At 40.3% G+C, this 18,616-nt stretch overlaps 1 protein-coding gene across 1 annotated transcript in view; it reads left to right on the plus strand.

Annotated features, from left to right (window-relative positions):
• HSPA12A (heat shock protein family A (Hsp70) member 12A) overlaps positions 1-18,616 on the plus strand; it is a 58,242-nt gene that overhangs the window by 37,896 nt on the left and 1,730 nt on the right. The window contains exons 7-10 of the mRNA XM_070754215.1: positions 7,455-7,626; positions 12,025-12,111; positions 14,766-14,870; positions 17,211-17,469. Of these exons, the coding sequence (XP_070610316.1) occupies positions 7,455-7,626; positions 12,025-12,111; positions 14,766-14,870; positions 17,211-17,469 (623 nt within the window). The remainder of the gene's footprint in view (positions 1-7,454; positions 7,627-12,024; positions 12,112-14,765; positions 14,871-17,210; positions 17,470-18,616) is intronic.

Below are 18,616 nucleotides of genomic sequence, written 5' to 3' on the forward strand. Positions count from 1 at the left end.
TTCATGAAGCAAACTTTCTACCTCTGAATTCAAAATTTTGATAGTAAAAAAATAGGTACTTTTTGTTGGTTTGAGAGCTAAAAATTTTTGCTGTGAGAGTTTCTTAAAAGAAGACAGATTTTCTACTGAATTTATGCTATAGAAAATTGACATTACATCTTAAATATAAAGAAATGTAACATCAGCAGAAATGGGTTTTCTTCAGCTTGACTTGGGCAAAGATGTTCTTACAACTCATGTCACATTACAAATTATTTATCCATAAACTAACCACAGTAGAATAACACCTATATGTCATTGAAATTAATAATATCAAAAGATCTCCCAGGTTCTCCTTTCTCTTTAAATGAACTGTCTGAATTTGTATGGGACTTTATCTGGTGATTATAGATTAGATTAGATTTATTGGATTTATATGTCACCCCTGTCCCTAGACTCGGGGCGGCTCACAACAATGGTTAACAAAACATAGTAACAAATCTAATATTTCGCAATCTAAATTACAGTTTTAAGTTAAAAAATCCAAAAGAACCCCAATATATAAAAAACAAGCACACAATCGAATCATACACAAAAACTACATGGGCAAGGGGGAGATGTTTCAATTCCCCCATGCCTGATGGCAGAGGTGGGTTTTAAGGAGTTTCCAAAAGGCAAGGAGGGTGGGGGCAATCCTAATCTCTGTGGGGAGCTGGTTCCAGAGGTTCGGAGCCACCACAGAGAAGGCTCTTCCCCTGGGTCCCGCCAGACGACATTGTTTAGTTGATGGGACCTGGAGAAGGCCAACTCTGTAGCACCTAACTGGTCGCTGGGATTATGTTACTTTGGTGATTTCCACAAGTCTGGTATGCATTACTCTTTACAAAGGTTAGGCATGTAAATATTTATCTTCTTCCTAAAGTATTATCCAACCTTTATACACACATATCCATACATACACACATACACATTACAGAGGAAGTTCAAAACAATGGAGTCAGCATGGAGCATGTGATTTCCCATAATGTACATTGAAGTTATAATTAGTAAAAACTTCTCTGAAGTAAACAAACTATAAGTGGCACAGCACATCCGAAAATATAATGCTATGTTGGTAGATTAGAAATCAGATTGGAACAAATTTGATTGCTACATTTTTATCTCTGTGCATAATACAAAACTTTTAAGCTCAGTCTGTCTTGTCTTTCTCCTTAGTTGTAGACAAGAAACTGGGAAGTAAATGCCTCTTCCTCCAAGTTTTGTAATGCTAAAGAAAATGATATAGTTTGCTTCAAAGGAACCAAGGTGTCTGGCTTGGCAAAAGGGAATGGTGTGCAGATAATTTTGTCTTGTTACTGAATTTTTTAGATAGTTTTTGTCTGCTGATCAATTAGAATAATCGTTTTCAAACTCGTCAATTTTAAGATATGTGGATTTTAATTCCTAGAATTCTTCAGTCTCTGGAGCATATTATGGGTTTTTACTGATTGATGACTAAATATTATATAAGAAGGATAGCAATTTTTTTTCAATCATGGCAAGTAGTGATTTAAAGCTTTATCTCTTGGATGTTCATTTTCTGTCTTCAGCATATCTAAAGGAAGTGCATCACATTTGAAATATTGGGAATGGGAAAATTCATGCAAATACCCTTTGTTAGTGGAAACAGCTGGTTGTTAGTCAATGGTTTGTTGTTCACTGTAAAATGATGTGGATGTGATTCTTCTGGTGATACTTCCACTAATTAATCCCCTTTGTTACATTAATATTAATGTTTGTTATGGAGCATGTGAAGTGGGATAAAGTTACATCATTTCGAAGCTGAAATTAATTAAGAAAGCTAATTGATCATTGCGTTAAACTGCTTGAAGCAAGAAATGTATGTTAACGACTTCCAATTTAGACCTAATCGCGGAACTTGGATTGCACAAATAGGATTAATGGAATCTGCTTCTCCTGTGCAACATAATAACATACTAATAGATTTAGGTGTTTTCTCAGGATGAATCCTTCGCTGTTATTTCCAAAGAACCAGAAATATTTTAGAGCACAAAGTAGGACTGTTGGAGCGTTGAGTAAGCTATCCAGCTGGATTAGTCATCAAAAATGTGTGATATTTGTCAACAAAGAAAAAATGCAAGAAAAAAGGCTGGTGTGCAAGAAAAGCAGTAATTAGCTCCTTCTGGCCCGCTTTATAGAGCAGAATGTCTGCCTTTCCGCCTCTGTTAAAGGATCCTAAATAGTAGACATGCAGTTAGTGAAACCAATGCAGGTACTATAACTGAATTACTTGTGATATTAAATTCCTATCTGTTGTACATACTCCTGGTCAGGTGGAGGAGGATGAAGAAATTGAGGACTCTGATACAGATAGTGTTTATGAATTAGTGGTGGGCCCGGGGTTACAGGTAATAGAACAGGTGGGAGGCCAGCCACAGGAAGGGGCTACGAGTACAAGATCTAGTAAGGAAGAATCGGACGTTCGATGGGTAAATCCTAAATTCAGAAGGGTCCAAAAATGTAAAGAACAGGTGTTGGGAAGAAGATATTAAGGGGAGGAATGGGTTAAATACTGTAGTGATGTATTTGGTACGTCAGGGGGTCAGTGGGGAAGAAGGGTGGAGTTTCAACGTTGCAAAGAGAAATATGGAGGGTTTTCGTTCTGCTCCCAAGTAAGCAAAAGTATTCTGTGTTGATTAACAGTCAGTTCTGCTATCTTAGTATCATGTGGGGAGGACATGAATCTTACTAACTGGAGAAGGCTAGAAGGAATGCGAGAAATGCAATTAAGAAAGATAAAGGGCTGAGAGAAATGTGCTAGCATGAAATGTATTTGGATACGCAGTGAAAAAGAATAAAATGGAGTTTATGAAATGCTGCATTTAGTAAGAGTTATTTGTAATTGCTAAAGTTCTATCAGAAACCAGAACACTATCTTAGATTTTAAAGAAGACCAGTTTAGACCAGTGGTCGCCAACCTTTGTGGCTTTGTGATTGGGGAGGAGGAGAGGGGAACTGGGCCATGTGAGTGGTGGGCCGGTGCAGAAGTTTGTGTGCACAAATGTCAACTGCATGTTGAGCTGTGCATGTGAGTGTACATGCCACCCATGCAGCCCATGGCACGGTAGTGGGCCACAGCCCGGAGATTGGGGATCCCCTTACCCACATATAATTTATTAAAATAGAAAATAATTGTAATAAGCATTTGTTTTGGGAAAGGTAGGTTCAAGAACTGATTTCTCATGACAGGTTGTCCTTGATAGTTGTTTACTGACTGTTAGGAAGCATTGAAAAAAGTGACTTATGACCATTTTTCATACTTAAATGACCATTGCAGCATCTCCCGTGGTCACATGATCAAAATTCAGACACTTGGCAATTGACTCATATTTATGATGTTTGCCATATCTGGGGTCATATGATCCCCTTTTATGACCTTCTGACAAGCAAAGTCAATGGGGAAGCCAGATTCATTTCACAACTGTGTTTCTAACTTAACAACTGCAACAATTCACTTAACAACTGTGGCAAGAAAGCTCGTAAAATGGGTCAAAATTCACTTAACTATCTCACCTAACAACATAAACTTTGGGCTCAATAGTGGTCGTAAGTCAAGGAGTGCCTGTAATGGTTGTCTTGTGATGGTGGACTTGGATTAATTTTTCATCGCATTATTAATGTATTTTCCAAACCAGTGTTTTCTATCTTTAAAGCAATTTGGCTTCAGTGCCCATTTAAAACCATGCAAGAGGATGGTTAGGATTTACACTTGGCATATGGCTCTGAGACAAATTAACATCTCTTTTCTGGTACCAAGAAATGATCCTGAAAATATACACACAGCATCTCATTTTGTGGTTGAAATTTCCCAAAATAGAAAATGGCAGAACCCCAAGGGATCAACAGAAGAGGTAGTCTTCGGAGAAGGGCAGCATACAAATCTAATAAATGAATGAATGAACGAATAAATGAATGAATGAATTTATTATTTATTTATTTATTATTATCAATAATAATAACAACAATAACAACAACAATAATAATAATAATAATTGCATATTCTACTCAAATAGAATACATAATCCATTTCATTTCTGTTTGAAGAATGCTCCAAAATGTTGGCAAATCATGTTGTTTTTGAATTCCTTTATACCGTATTATTTATTATATAAAAAATGTGTGTGTGTGTGTGTAGAGACAGTGACAGTGGAAATTCATGTGCCTATTTATGCACTATAGTTCAATTCTTTGAATTCGAGTTATATAACTAACAAAGTAATTTTCATTGAATTCTACTTTTCTATAGGCATGCACAAAAGCACCCCTGTTATTCAAGTCAGCTGGGTAAAGTCGTTAATTAATGTTCAATTAATCAAGGAATTATTTTATCGATCAATCAGGATTCTTCAATAAAAAAAGAATATTTTTTTCAACAGAAGTGTTATCATTGCTGTGTGTCAGAATCATATTAACTATTTTTAAAAATCTGCCTTCCTGGTATTTAGCATTAAATGTTTAATCCTGAGGATTATGACAGAGTAAGGGCAAGGGGGGAAAAGGCATTCACTCAAACACAGCTAAACTTTGCTTCTCAATCAGGAAAATAGATTCTGTGGGCTGAAAACATTTGAAAACTCTAGCTTAATCCATCAAAGGAAAATGAATCGGCTACCTGTCAATTTTAAGACATTTTAAACTTCTGAATGGACAAGTTCAGAGTGCTGCTTTGGACAGCAGAAGGACAATGGGCAATAAACAAGAGGTTTCTAAATTATCCCATGCAGTTAGTCAGTAATTTTAATAATGACTTAGAGACAGAATGTGTATGTATGTGTACACATGCACAAACAGTATAACAGCACATGCACATATTTTATTTATTTATTTATTACTTAGATTTGTATGCCGCCCCTCTCATGTTAGTTGGGTAATGAAACATCTATAAGCAAACATCTATAAAGTTTTTTTTTAAGTTATTATAGTTTAGAGATAAGTAACTATGTTGGAGTTGAAATAGTATTCTTCCCCCAAAAGAGGACTCTAGTGCATTGCTTAATAAAAGGAACCCCAGTCTTCAATTATTATTATTTTTAAATGCCAATTAGAAAACATACTTTGTAAAGTATCTTGCCAGTCCGACCTATATGCCATGCAGATAATTATAACATGACATTTTTTAAATTAAAAATTATACTCTGCTCTACTGCACCCATGGCACTCAAAAACAGTTTGCAGAAATTAATGTTGTCATCTTAGTAAATACACAAATATATTGTTGGAACCTGGTTTAAAACAGAGGCAGGAAATGGTGTCCCTTCAAAATGTTTGTGTCTGTTTCTCACTGTTGACTCCCACATTAACTGGGGAAGCAGTAGGTTTTCTATGCCTTTAAAAATGAAACCTTTCAAATATATAGTCTTCTTCCACTCTACTTGATCAGCCGTGCTTATTGTGGTTTAAAATGATTCCCCTCCCCAGGTCACGGAATTGAGCTTCAGAGCCCTGAAAATGCAGTGCTGCTAAATTATTAACAAGTGGAAAAAAAGATGTTTCTTCTGGCATGATAAAAAAAAAAAAATTCTGATAGTTTTCAAAAAATTAAAATACTGTTTTAAATGCTGGTAAGCAAATTTATTCCCAATGTCCAAAATCTGGTTTTCAAGACTGGAATATTGAGTCTAGAACAGTGGTTCCAACCCTTTTTTTTTGGCCATGCCCCACCCAAGCGTCTCTAAAATCCTGATGTCCCCCTCCCCCTTGACATATAATTCTTACTATTCAAAAAAGTGAACTATACATGCAGAGGAAGCCTAAAAGGCCTTTAACTTGGTTTAAACAAGGCTCCAATTGTCCCCATTAAAAATCAAATTGACCCCCTGTGGGGAGTGGGCCCCATATTGGGAACCAGAATATTAGTGTACAAAGCAGACAAGTTGTGAGCAACTCATGCCCTTATCACCTCGAGGTTTGACTACTGCAATGCTCTCTACATGGGGCTACCTTTGAAGAGTGTTCAGAAACTTCAACTCGTCCAAAATGCAGCCGCACGAACAGTCTTGGGCCTTCCAAGAAATGCCCACATCTTGCCATCACTCCGCGGACTGCATTAGCTACCAATCCGTTTCCGGGCACAATTCAAAGTGTTGGTTATGACCTATAAAGCCCTTCATGGCATAGGACCAGATTATCTCCAAAGACTGCCTTCTGCCACATGAATTCCAGAGACCAGTGAGGTCCCACAGAGTTGGCCTCCTTAGGGTCCCATTGACCAAAATGTCAGCTGGTGGGACCTAGGGGAAGAGCCTTCTCTGTGGGAGCCCCAACCCTCTGTAATCAGCTCCCCCCAGAGATTTGCACTGCCCTCACCCTCCTCACCTTCCAAAAGAGCTTTAAAACTCATCTTTGCCGCCAGGCTTGGGAGTTTTAGATCTCCCCCCTGATCAATGAATGTTTTAAGTATGAGTGTTGAATGATTGGTTTGATAGGTTTTACTTTCTTTTAAATTGAATTTATTTTTTTTGTAAAATAAAGTTTATTGAGTATATATACAAAACTATATACAAAAACAATACAAACAGTATGGACAGGACAGGGTGTTCTTATCATATGTATCTAATTGTTATTCTCATTAAGGTCGAACAAACCATATCTAACACTAACAAACAACAACAAAAAAAAAACAAAAACAAAAAACAAACGTAGGACGCCCCTTCCCCCCCCCCCCTCTGCCAACCTGCAGTTATATTTATATTTCATTTTTCCGGTTATATTTTCAGTGGTATCCTGTTTCTTAAAATTTGCTTGATCTATTAGTCTAGTGTTTCCTTTTCTAGGTGTTGGGTTTAAAATTCTGATTGTTATGTTTCTGGTATATTCCTTCGTATTGAATAAATAAATAAAAGAATAGAATATCGGCGAGCAATCAAATGGTTGTTTTTAATGTAGTATTAATTGGATTTATATTATTGTTCTGTTTTTGTATATGCTGTGAGCCGCCCGGAGTCCTTGGAGAGAGGTGGCATACAAATCCAATTAAATAAATAAATAAATAAACTTTAATTTTTTGGGGGAAAATGAGTTTTATTTGCATTGCTTCCTGCTGTGAAATATTTCGTTTGAAAAATTATCATGGCTCAAATAAATACATTTTAATTTTTGCTCGATTGCATGGCCTTTTCCAACCCTTCAGCTTTTTGATAATCCCATATATTATTTTTTCATCCTCATCTCGTAACACCCACAGTTGTTTTGTGTAGTTGAGGGATCAAATTAATGTGGAGAAGGCAGAAAAATGCAGAAATGCAAAAAAAAACCCCAATCCTCAATTTATGACCAGTTTTTAATAAATATAAATATAATTATAAACCCATTGTAACTTCAAACTTCAAATTGTTGTAAATTGAGAAATACCTGTACTTGGTGGAAGTATGTACAAACAAACAAATCTTTTTACTATTCCATCTCATTTCTCACAGGCAGGCATGGCATCCCCAGAGATCCCTGAACAACTGATAATTGCCTTGGAACCAGAAGCTGCATCAATTTATTGCCGGAAGCTCCGCCTTCATCAGATGATAGACCTAAGCAGTAGAGCGCCTGTCAATGGCTATACTCCCAGTGAAAATATTGCCTCGGGTTTTACACCAGGTACCACTCTTTTAATCAGACTTTGATTTGATGATGCACCTATTTCCTGCAGTCCACATGTTTTTTTATGGAAGTATTTAGTCAAAATTTGTCTCTAAGTTGGTATGATTTTGATAATGGAAAAACCAAGAATGAGATGTCACAAAAGGCAGTCATTTGTTTATTAGCTTTCTCTTGAGGATTTTTGAATTTACATGCCAACATATGTGGAGATTTGCTTATACCACTCCAATCAAAATTTTGAACTTGTTTTGTTTGCGGTTTTAGAGAACAATAAACTGCTATTGGGTATTATTTACTGATCTAATTTAAGTAAATGTAAGAAATGTACATGGTTGTGCAACTCAAAACACTGCAGCTCTGAGAAGCATAGAAAAAATTAAGGAACAGATATCAAAAAAACCAAACCCAAATCTAACTAAAATTTAGTAAGCAATAAACAATGAACAGTGACTCAAATGTATTTATTTATTTGTTTATTTATTTACTTACCTACTGTTGTGGTTAGCTCTGGCCCAGCTCCTACCCCAAGGAATGTGCAGGTGGATGTGGGGGAAACATCCACATGCCGCAGGCCTGTTTTGCTCCCGATGGAATCTGCTAACAAGTGACAGGGAAGAGGGGAGTTTGGCAGACAGCCCAGGAGGAGATCAATCACCTGAATCATCCCTGGATTATGAACAAGAATTAATGACACATCCACGCATGCGTAGAGTGATGCATAGGAGACAACAGCTGAAGGATTATTACAAGAGAAAATGAGGCCACCTATGGTTGGGTGGGGCTGCTGTAATTAGTGCTACAGATAAAAGTGCAGCTTGGTGTTTAAGCCTCATGGCAGTTTATCTGATTCATTGTTTCATCAAGATCATGGTTTTTATGCTGTTCAAGATTGTGTGGGGACTCTCTGGACTTTAGAATTGGACTCAATTTCCCAGTTATTGGGTGAGCAATTGGATTGCATTTAACCTGTGCCTTGTGTGTACCAGAAAATCCCTTTGACATTTAAAAAGGGAGCTGTTTCTGTTTTTCTGTTTATAAAAACTTTTGGGTTTTCCTTTTATCGTGTGGTGTGTGTCTTCCTGGACTAATTACCCTGTAATTACGGGCAGTTGAAACACACCGGCAGATCACCTACTTACTTATTTATGTGATTTGGAGATTGTCCTCCAGATAGGAACTCTCACCATGCTAGCCCCAGCACCCAAGGTTATACCTAACTATGGCAAAAAAGATAATACAGTGATACCTCAAGATACGAACCCCTCGTCTTACGAACAACTCGTGATACGAACCCGGGGTTCAGAAAATTTTTGCCTCTTCTTACGAACTTTTTTCGAGTTACGAACCGGTGTTCGGAGACTGCTGGGAAGCCGCGCGGCTGTTTTAAAAGGTGACAGCTGAGCGGCGGGGCTTCCCAGCACCCCCCCGAACCCTGAACCCAGAAGTTCGGCACAAGTTCGGAGTTTGGGGGGGTGCTGGCAAGCCCCCCAGGCCAGCTGCGACCTTTTAAAACAGCCGCGCCGCTTCCCATCTGTCTCCTGAAGCTGAACTGCAAAGCCGAACTTCCGCGTTCGGCTTCAGGAGACAGATGGGAAGCGGCGCGGCTCTTTTAAAAGGTCGCAGCCGGCCTGGGGGACTTCCCAGCACCCCCCCGAACTGGTTCCGGGGGGTGCTGGGAAGCCCCCCAGGCCGGCTGCGACCTTTTAAAAGAGCCGCGCCGCTTCCCATCTGTCTCCTGAAGCCGAACGGCAAAGCCGAACTTCCGCATTCGGCTTCAGGAGACAGATGGGAAGCGGCGCGGCTGTTTTAAAAGGTCGCAGCCGGCCTGGGGGGCTTGCCAGCACCCCCCCGAACCTGGGTTCGGGAGGTTGCTGGGAAGCCCCCCAGCCCGGCGGTCACCTTTTAAAACAGCCTGGCGGCTTTCCAGCAGCCTCCCGAAGCCGAACAAACCCGAACTTCCGCGTTCGGCGTTCGGAGGCTGCTGGAAAGTCCTACTTCTCCCCCCCAGCCAAAACCCCAAAGCCTGTTTGCTGCCACACGATTTAGCCAGGACAGGAGCGAAGTGACGTGGAGGAATGGGGAGCTGAAACCGGGCTGTTTCAGCTTTCCATCCCTTCACGTCCCTTCGCCACTAAATCGTGTGGCAGCAAACATGCTTTGGGGATTTGGCTGGGGGGGAGAAGAAGTAGGACCTTCCTAACTCCCTCCCCCCCAGCCAAACCCCCAAAGCATGTTTGCTGCCACACGATTTAGCGGCGAAGTGACGTGAAGGGATGGAAAGCTGAAACCGCCTGGTTTCAGCTCCCCATTCCTCCACGTCACTTCGCTCCTGTCCTGGCTAAATCGTGTGGCAGCAAACAGGCGTTGGGGTTTTGGCTGGGGGGGGGAGGGAGTTAGGAAGGTCCTACTGCTTCCTCCCCCAGCCAAAAACACAAAGCCAGGCAGCCTCCAGCTGCCAAAGGAGCCTCCTGATTCTTCCCGCTTCTCTGTCCCGCTCATTACCCGTGTCCGGCAGAAGCTGCTGCCCGATTGCTCTTAGCCGGCGGGATGCAAAGTGCTGGGGTGGGGGGGTGTCCTGACAGCCCCCCCACCCCAATGCGAGCGGCGGGGAGTCACCCATGGCCGGCAGAAGATCGCTCTTGCTGACCTGATGCCTCGCGGTGAAGCCGGGCAAGAGCGATCTTCTGCCGGCCATGGGCGACTCCCTGCCGCTCGCCCATGGCCGGCAGAAGATCGCTCTTGCCCGGCTTCCCCGCGAGGCAGCAGGTCAGCATCCTCGGCGGGCGAGCGGCGGGGAAGCCGGCGGCTGTGGCAGCTGCTGCAAGAGGCTTCCCCGCCTCCTCAAAACAGCCTCCCAAACCCGAACTTTCGCTGAGAAGCCCCGCCGCCCGGCTGTCACGTTTTAAAACAGCCGGGGGGCTTCTCAGCAGCCTCCCAACGCTGAAGCCCCCAGGCTGTTTTAAAACGTGACAGCCGGGCGGCAGCGTTTTTTTGCGGGGTTTTTTTGTTGTTGCACGGATTAATTGACTTTACATTGTTTCCTATGGGAAACAATGTTTCATCTTACGAACCTCCTCCTTGCACCAATTAAGTTCGTATCATGAGGTATTACTGTGAAACTGATTTCCAAAACTAGGGGAAAAGGGAAAAGAACTATCCTGCCTTTCCTCATTCTTTAACCAACTGTGCTGATTTTTGTGAACAAAAGTGAACATGAATGTATCACAGATTAGATAAACTTGGCCATTGCAAACTGGAAGATGTCCTAATTCCAACCTGAAGGATGCCTCTTGCCAGGAATTTCCAATGAATCTCTTGGTTGAACTTATTCTTACTGTCGACAGACTTTCCCTTCATTCTATCTCTAAGGAAAACAACTAAAACTCCAAGGACAATGATAATACTTTATTTTGTTGTTTTAAGAATTGGCATATAAATTGATGATGATGATGGGGTTGGGATTTGGCAATTCCAAAATAGCAATAGCACTTAGACTTATATACCTCTTCATAGTGCTTTACAGACCTCTTTTAGGGGTTTACAGAGTATTGCATTTATTAGAATGCAATATTGCCCCCACTGTCCCCAATCTGAGTCCTCATTTTACCCACGTCGGAAGGCTAGAAGGCTGAGTCAACCTTGAGCCTGGTGAGATTTGAACTGCCAAATTTCAGGCAGCTGGCAGTTAGCAGAAATAGCCTGCAGTACTGCATTCTAGCCACTGGGCCACCACAGCTCTTAATACCCATTGAACAAAAGGCAATTTTTCCAGCAGGATATCCTGTTTGTTTTGCAGGCATGTAGTCATTCCTGAAGATAAAAAAACAATACAATATGCTCGTCTTTTCCCCCCCAGCATACCTGTTTCCTTTGAGTTTTTTTCCCAAATGAAAATAATTTTTAAGAAATATGATGGGAAAGAGACTTATGAGTACACAGGGAGTGCCTAAAGACATTTAGGTGACAACAGGTTATGTCGTTTTCCTCTACAGATCTGTTAAGATGAACGAGACAAATGATCTGCCTTAATGTCAGACAGATTTTCTTATTCAGAGTTATTTTTTAATTAATAGCCTGATAACAAAATACTACAAAACTATTGGTTTGCTTAATCTTTATTGTATGTTTATGGTAAGTTTTTAGTAAAAGGTTTGGTTTGTATAGAATTAAAATCCTCCAACTACCACAGATATCCACTCTGAGTTGATTTGTTGAAATTACACCAAGAGCTACACCACTTTGGGGCTATAGCTTTGATCATCAATGTATAAGTTGTAATTCATAACTGGATGATTGTCTAGCTCACTTCCCAACATCCACTTTCTGCTCCATATAGATATAAGCTTTGCTTTTGCTCTTTTATACTTAGTCATTTTCTCTCTTTGTTATCACTAGCAAAAGAACACATTCGACGAAATCGACAGAGCCGCACATTTTTGGTTGAAAATGTCATAGGAGAAATCTGGTCCGAGTTGGAGGAAGGTAGGGTCCACTCTTTTGGTCTCGCTGGTTTTGCATTGGCAGCAGAATTGAGTTCTCTGCGAGACTCTTTCTTGTTCCTTTTAGTTCCTTTGTGAATATTTGATTCTAATAAATGCAGAGGGCCACATAAAGACACATTAAAAATTCTAGGCCATTGAACAAAACTTCTGCAGTTACTTCCATATCCATCCACTGCTTCCCACCATGTGGCCACTCTCCTGAGGTGTGGACATGTTCTCAACACCAGACAGGTATTGGCTAAAGAATTGTAGAGTTTGGAATCTATCCCTTTGAAGGGGTTACCCAGGTTTGGGAAGATTTCATCTTGTCTTTGTAATTTATATATACAGGGTAGTGTTTTTAAAGATTGCCCTAAATTGTCAGCTGATTCAAAATGGAAGGCAAGATTGGTAGCAAGGTCTTGCTAATACAAGTCATATCATGCCAAGATTATAATTTTTTCAGTGGCTTTTAGTCAGCTTACATACACAATTCAGCATGCTTTTATTAAAGTCTTTTGCACCATATAAATTAATAGTGGGACCGCCTTCTATTTCATACCTCCCTGCGACCAATAAGGGCCCACACAGTTGGCCTTCTCCAGGTCTTGTCCACCAGGGCTGTGGGGAAGGGCCTTCTCTGTGGTGCCTCCAATGTTCTGGAATCAACTGCCACCAGAAATCTGCACTATCCCCACCCTACCAGCCTTCCAGAAAGCCGTTAAGACCTGGCTTTTCCAGCAGCCCTGGGGCCGTTAAATTGTCACCTTGGTTCAGCCATGAATGACAGAGAGTATGTATGGTTTTTATGGGGTATCAAATATATTTTTATACTGCTTTTTCCTTTTGTTATGATTGTAATTTATATTTTTATATTGTTTTATTATTGTTAGCTGCCCAGAATCCATTTGAAATTGGGTGGCATATAAATATTACTAATAAATGAATACATAAATTGAATCATATGGCTTTCAGAGATTATATTTGGTGACAGTATCCTAATTATTTTGAAAAAAATTCACCCACCTCCTAAAAGAATTTGTGATTTTTTTGATCTATGAATTGCTAGATTTGGACTGGAGTATAAATTCTTTACACAAGTTTTTTGCTGCCCACGCAGAATAACAACAGTGAGGCAATAGAACTCAGTTGTGTGTTGTGTCATTCAAGAACTATTTATTTATATATTTATAAATATGTTATACATTTAGAAACCACCCATTTCCCCCAGAAAGGGATTCTGGGTAGTGAGTAGCATACAAGCAAAATATAAAAACATAAAAAACTGTTTATAAATATATTAGGATGCAAGAATAGTTAAATTCAAAGTTAAAAAGGCTGGAGGAGGGAGGGTCTTGAAGAAGCTAACCAGCCCCATGGCTAGCTGTTATTTTGGGAGCCCCAATCAGAGCCAGGCCTTCAGACATTTCCAAAAGGTCTGGAAAGTGAGGTCAAAGGGCAGAAGCAAGGACAGACAAAGTGCTCTATCTGGATCCTACCAGTAACAATTCTTTAGCTGATGGGTCCACATCTTCTACTGTAGATGGTTTCCAGATTAAAAGTTTCATATTTTGTAGCCACCCTTGATTGTTACACTGGTTGTGGCAAAAACCTCAAACCAAGTAATCAAGTTGTCGAAGCGTGGAACTCATTACCGGACTCCATAGTTTCATCCCCAAACCCCCAACACTTTACCCTTAGATTATCTATGGTTGACCTATCCAGATTCCTAAGAGGTCAGTAAGGGGCGAGTACAAGTGCACTAGAGTGCCTTCCATCCCCTGTCCTATAGCTCTCCTATATCTCCTATACCTTTCTTCTATTCCTATATCTCTTCTTCTATTTTTTCATTGATATGTTCTATTACTATACCTTCTTTTCTATTATTTCTTAGATATATTTTACTATGAGTATCTCCTCTGTAACCTTCATCATGTATTTTACTATGTGTATATAGATATATACCCACTAAAACCCTCATTGTGTATTGGACAAAATAAATAAATAAATAAAATAAAAAATAAATAAATAAGATAATATTTCAAGAACTTTTAACTAATAGATTCCCCAACATACCGTCCCTGCCCGATTGGATGGGATGGGCCATTGTAAAGGGACGAAGATGGTTCTGCAGGTAACCTGGCCCATACCATGTAAGGCTTTAAAGGTCACCTGGAAGCACTTGGCATCCAATGCAGCATTGCTTGTGTAAGCTAATTATGTACCCCAGTAACCTTCCATGTTGTCTTCAAGGATAGCCCCATGTAGAATGCATTGCAATAGTCCAAACAAGGGATGAACAATTGTTTAAAGGCATAATGAAAGCACAATGCTCTGGGGGTGAAGGAACCGCCATAAGCCTATTTATCTTTATTAACTCACATGTTATTTAAAGTAAATGACGGTATAAATGAGTCATTCTGGTTATCACTCAGTACATGGTTCAAGCATCAGTGACTAAATGTGCCGCATTCCTAATTTGCTCTCCATTTTCAAATCACTGTCTGTTCCCTAGCGAACTAATTTTTGTAGCTTTTACATGGTGGGGTTTTTTTTGTAAACCTCTTGAGATTTTTATGAAGTGGCTTTTAAAATAAATGCAAAATACCCATGGGGGAAAAATAGCAATTGTTGTTATTCCATTTGGATTGATAGGCGACCGTTACATAGTTGTGGATGGGGGAGGAGGAACAGTTGACGTGACTGTGCACCAGATCAGGTTACCAGAAGGACACCTGAAGGAGCTATACAAGGCAACAGGTAAAACAGATTCCTCACTCCTGCTAATACGGAACATTTAATTTCTTCCCTCTGAAAACAACTGGTTACAGGTTTTGCTGAAAGTCATGTAGTCTGTTCCAAAAATCTTGTCTTTGAACAAAAGCAAAAATTGGCATTGTGGGTCTTCAATGTTCTTCGCTTCAAGAAATGAAGACGAAATTACACAGTGCATTGATTCTACTGTATAATTTTATCCCTCAGGTTCATTATGAGTTTTTCTGTGTTACTGAAATCAGAGCATCAGTTTATTCTAACAGGCACTTTAAATGAAGATACATAGTAACAGCTACATACATGATTCACTTGGGGACTTCTTGACAGATGACACATTCAAAGAATGTATAACTTATGTTTTTTTAGATTATTATTAGTTGGAAGGGACCTTGTAGGTCAGCGATGGCGAATCTATGGCACGGGTGCCACAGATGGCACGCGGCGACATTATTATTATTACTATTATTATTACTATTATTATTACTATTATTATTATTACTATTATTATTACTATTATTATTACTATTATTATTACTATTATTATTACTATTATTATTACTATTATTATTACTATTATTATTTATTCAATTTGTATGTCGCCCCTCTCCAAGGACTTGGAGCGGCTTCCAACAACAGTACAAGTTACAAATCCAATATTAAAACCAGAGAAACCCTTATTTAAAATAATCACACAATTCAGCAAACCATGCATAACACAGGACAGCGGGAGGAATCAATTTCCCCATGCCTGGTGACATAGGTGGGTTTTCAAGAGTTTGTGGAAGGCAAGGAGGGTTTGGGCAATCCTAATCTCCGTGGGGAGCTGATTCCAGAGGGCCGGGGCCGCCACAGAGAAGGCTCTTCCCCTGGGCCCCACCAAACGACATTGTTTTGTCAACGGAACCTGGAGAAGGCCGACTGTGGGACCTAATCGGTCGCTGGAATTTGCGCGGCAGAAGGCGGTCTCGGAGATATTATCTGCTGACATATCTGCTGGCATGCGAGCCCTTGCCTTAGCTCAGCTCCAACGTGCATGTGTGTGCATGCCAGCTGGTGTTTGGCTTGCACAGAGGCTCTGGGAGGGCATTTTTGGCTTCCAGAGGGCTTCTGGGGAGATGGGGGAGAGCGTTTTTACCCTCTACTGGCTCTAGGGGAGCCTTTGGAGCCTAGAGAGGGTGAAACACGAGCCTTCTGGGCACACCAGAAGTTGGGAAACAGGCCATTTCCTGCCTGCAGAAGGCCTCCGGATAGCAGGGGAAGCTGTTTTTGCCATCTCCAGGCATTGAATATGGATGTGGGCACTTGCACATGTTCGATAGCACATGCACACGCTCTTTCGGCACCCAAGGAAAAAAAGGTTCACCATCACTATTGTAGGTCATCTAGTCCAACCCTCCGCTCAAACGGGAGTCCCTACACTGCTTTGGACAAATGGCCAATCTCCCTTTGAAAGTCTCAAGTGTTGAAGCTCTCACAACCTCCGCAAGCAAGCCGTTCCATGTTGTGGCATGATAATTTTGGCTAGTCTTGTACAACCTACTACCCCTGGCTTTTATAGAGGTGTTGCATTTTTTCCCCATGAATACATTTCCAGGATGTCTCTCACATAGATTGCTAGATACAGCCATCGGTGGATATATAAGCCGCTCTGAGTCTCCGGAGAGGGCCGGCATACAAATCTAATTAATAATAATAATAATAATAATAATAATAATAATAATAATAATAATAATAATAATATAATATAGGGCTAGAGCTCTGTCCCTTGTACATGCAAAGGTGGCATGTTTGACCATGAACATTTTGATGGCAAAGAACAAATAGAGTTGATTCCTGTCATGTACCTGATCATATGGGAAATATTTTGAAAACCTAATATCCTTTTATCTAGTGGTGGGCTGCTAGCCGGAACGCCTAATTGGTGTCGCCTCCATGGCTCTGGAGGTGCCATGAGTTCGAGCGGAATTATGCTTCTGCGCCCATGCAGGTAGCAAAATCGCACATGGAGATGCTCCGCATGTTTCGCATGCATGGAATCAAAAAACCTCGCTGGAACATGGGCACACCTCTGTCTCCATGCGTGATTTTGCTACCTGCATGGGTGCAGAAGCATAATTCCGCTCGAACTTGCGGTACCCCCCAGAGCCGCGGAGGCATGCCCAATTAGGTGTTCTGGCTAGCAGCCCACCACTGTTTTTATCACAGCAGAAACGTAATTGAATTTTCTAGGCAAAATCTTTAGGCAAAATGCTATACCCCTAATTTTTCACTGTATCATTTCTTTAAAAAAGTTTTCCATTAACAATATTTTTATTTCTCACGCAGGAGGGCCATATGGCTCTTTAGGTGTAGACTATGAATTTGAAAAACTTCTGTGCAAAATATTTGGTGAAGATTTTATTGAACAATTTAAAATCAAGCGACCTGCTGCCTGGGTTGATCTGATGATAGCGTTTGAGTCTCGCAAAAGAGCAGCAGCTCCAGATCGGACAAATCCGCTGAATATCACCCTGCCTTTTTCTTTCATTGACTACTATAAGAAGTTTCGAGGTCACAGTGTAGAACATGCCTTAAGGAAAAGCAAGTAAGTCAGATATTAGTTAAGCCATTCTGTGACCTTTTTTTAAAAAAAAGAAATCATGGTGTCACTGATCCTTTTTTAAAAATAGATGTGCATAAGATTCACCATAAAAGAATCCAGAAAGTTTCTTGTATTAGTTGCATGGAATATGGATAATTAATTCAAGTTCAACTCTACAAATTGCTGACAATATGTGAAGGAACACTAGCATATAAACAATTTAATTGTTCCTTTTCAGCATTAAGTTTGTAAAATTGCCAAACCCAAACCTCCCTCAACTAGTCCATTACAAAAGGAAAACCACAGCTTTTTCTATCCCTTCCTTGACATTTCATTTTGTGAAATTGCTCCATTTATCATGAGAATGTAGACTTTTCATCATAGCTTTTGCTAATGTAAACAATCTTAAAAGTATGTAAGAAGGATGTGGGAGTTTTTTCCCCTTTCTATTTGGAACAATCTCCCATTAATAAGTGATAGAAAGGATGCCGTACTATGCAGGTCAATGGCATATCTTTAGAATTTTATCTTTAGAATTTTTAAAAAGCACCAAAGGCCTCTTCTAACAGGAGGAGGAAAAATCTAGCCCTCTGCTACAAAAACATTTCTGTTCACGCAAAATATGACCCTTGAATTTCACCAACCGTCTAGGCCTCATTGTCACATGCTTTTCTGATCCAAAAGACCCACCAATTCAAAAGCAGTTCTTGAGAAAATGAGTGCCCTTCCCTGTGCAAATAGATGTGTGTTCTGCTGGTGCAAAGCCTTGCTTGCTGTGAATGACTTTTTGTCTGTAACAAGTGGCAATCAAATCAAGATGAGAAATTCTGCCTATTTTGCAGGGAGAAGGAATGGTTAGGCACAGGAAACATGTTATATTTCAGTGGCAGGATAGGCAATAATTTCCTGCTAGTTTTAATTCCCTTCCAAAGAGTGTTACATGTAGAGGTGTACACAGGACTGTGGACTGACCTTTACTTAAGACTTTTCCATATTGATGTTAAATGGAAAGTGGGATTGCACAAGTGAGATTGATTCCTTACATGATGGAGTATTAACTGATTGACCTCTGTCACTAAAATCTTCGTTTCTACAGCGAGGCTGGAATTGAAAGGTCAGAGCTGATGTATATCCTTGTACTAACCTTCTA

This window comes from Erythrolamprus reginae, chromosome 5 (genome assembly GCF_031021105.1).
Source record: "Erythrolamprus reginae isolate rEryReg1 chromosome 5, rEryReg1.hap1, whole genome shotgun sequence".
Lineage (NCBI taxonomy): Eukaryota > Metazoa > Chordata > Lepidosauria > Squamata > Dipsadidae > Erythrolamprus > Erythrolamprus reginae.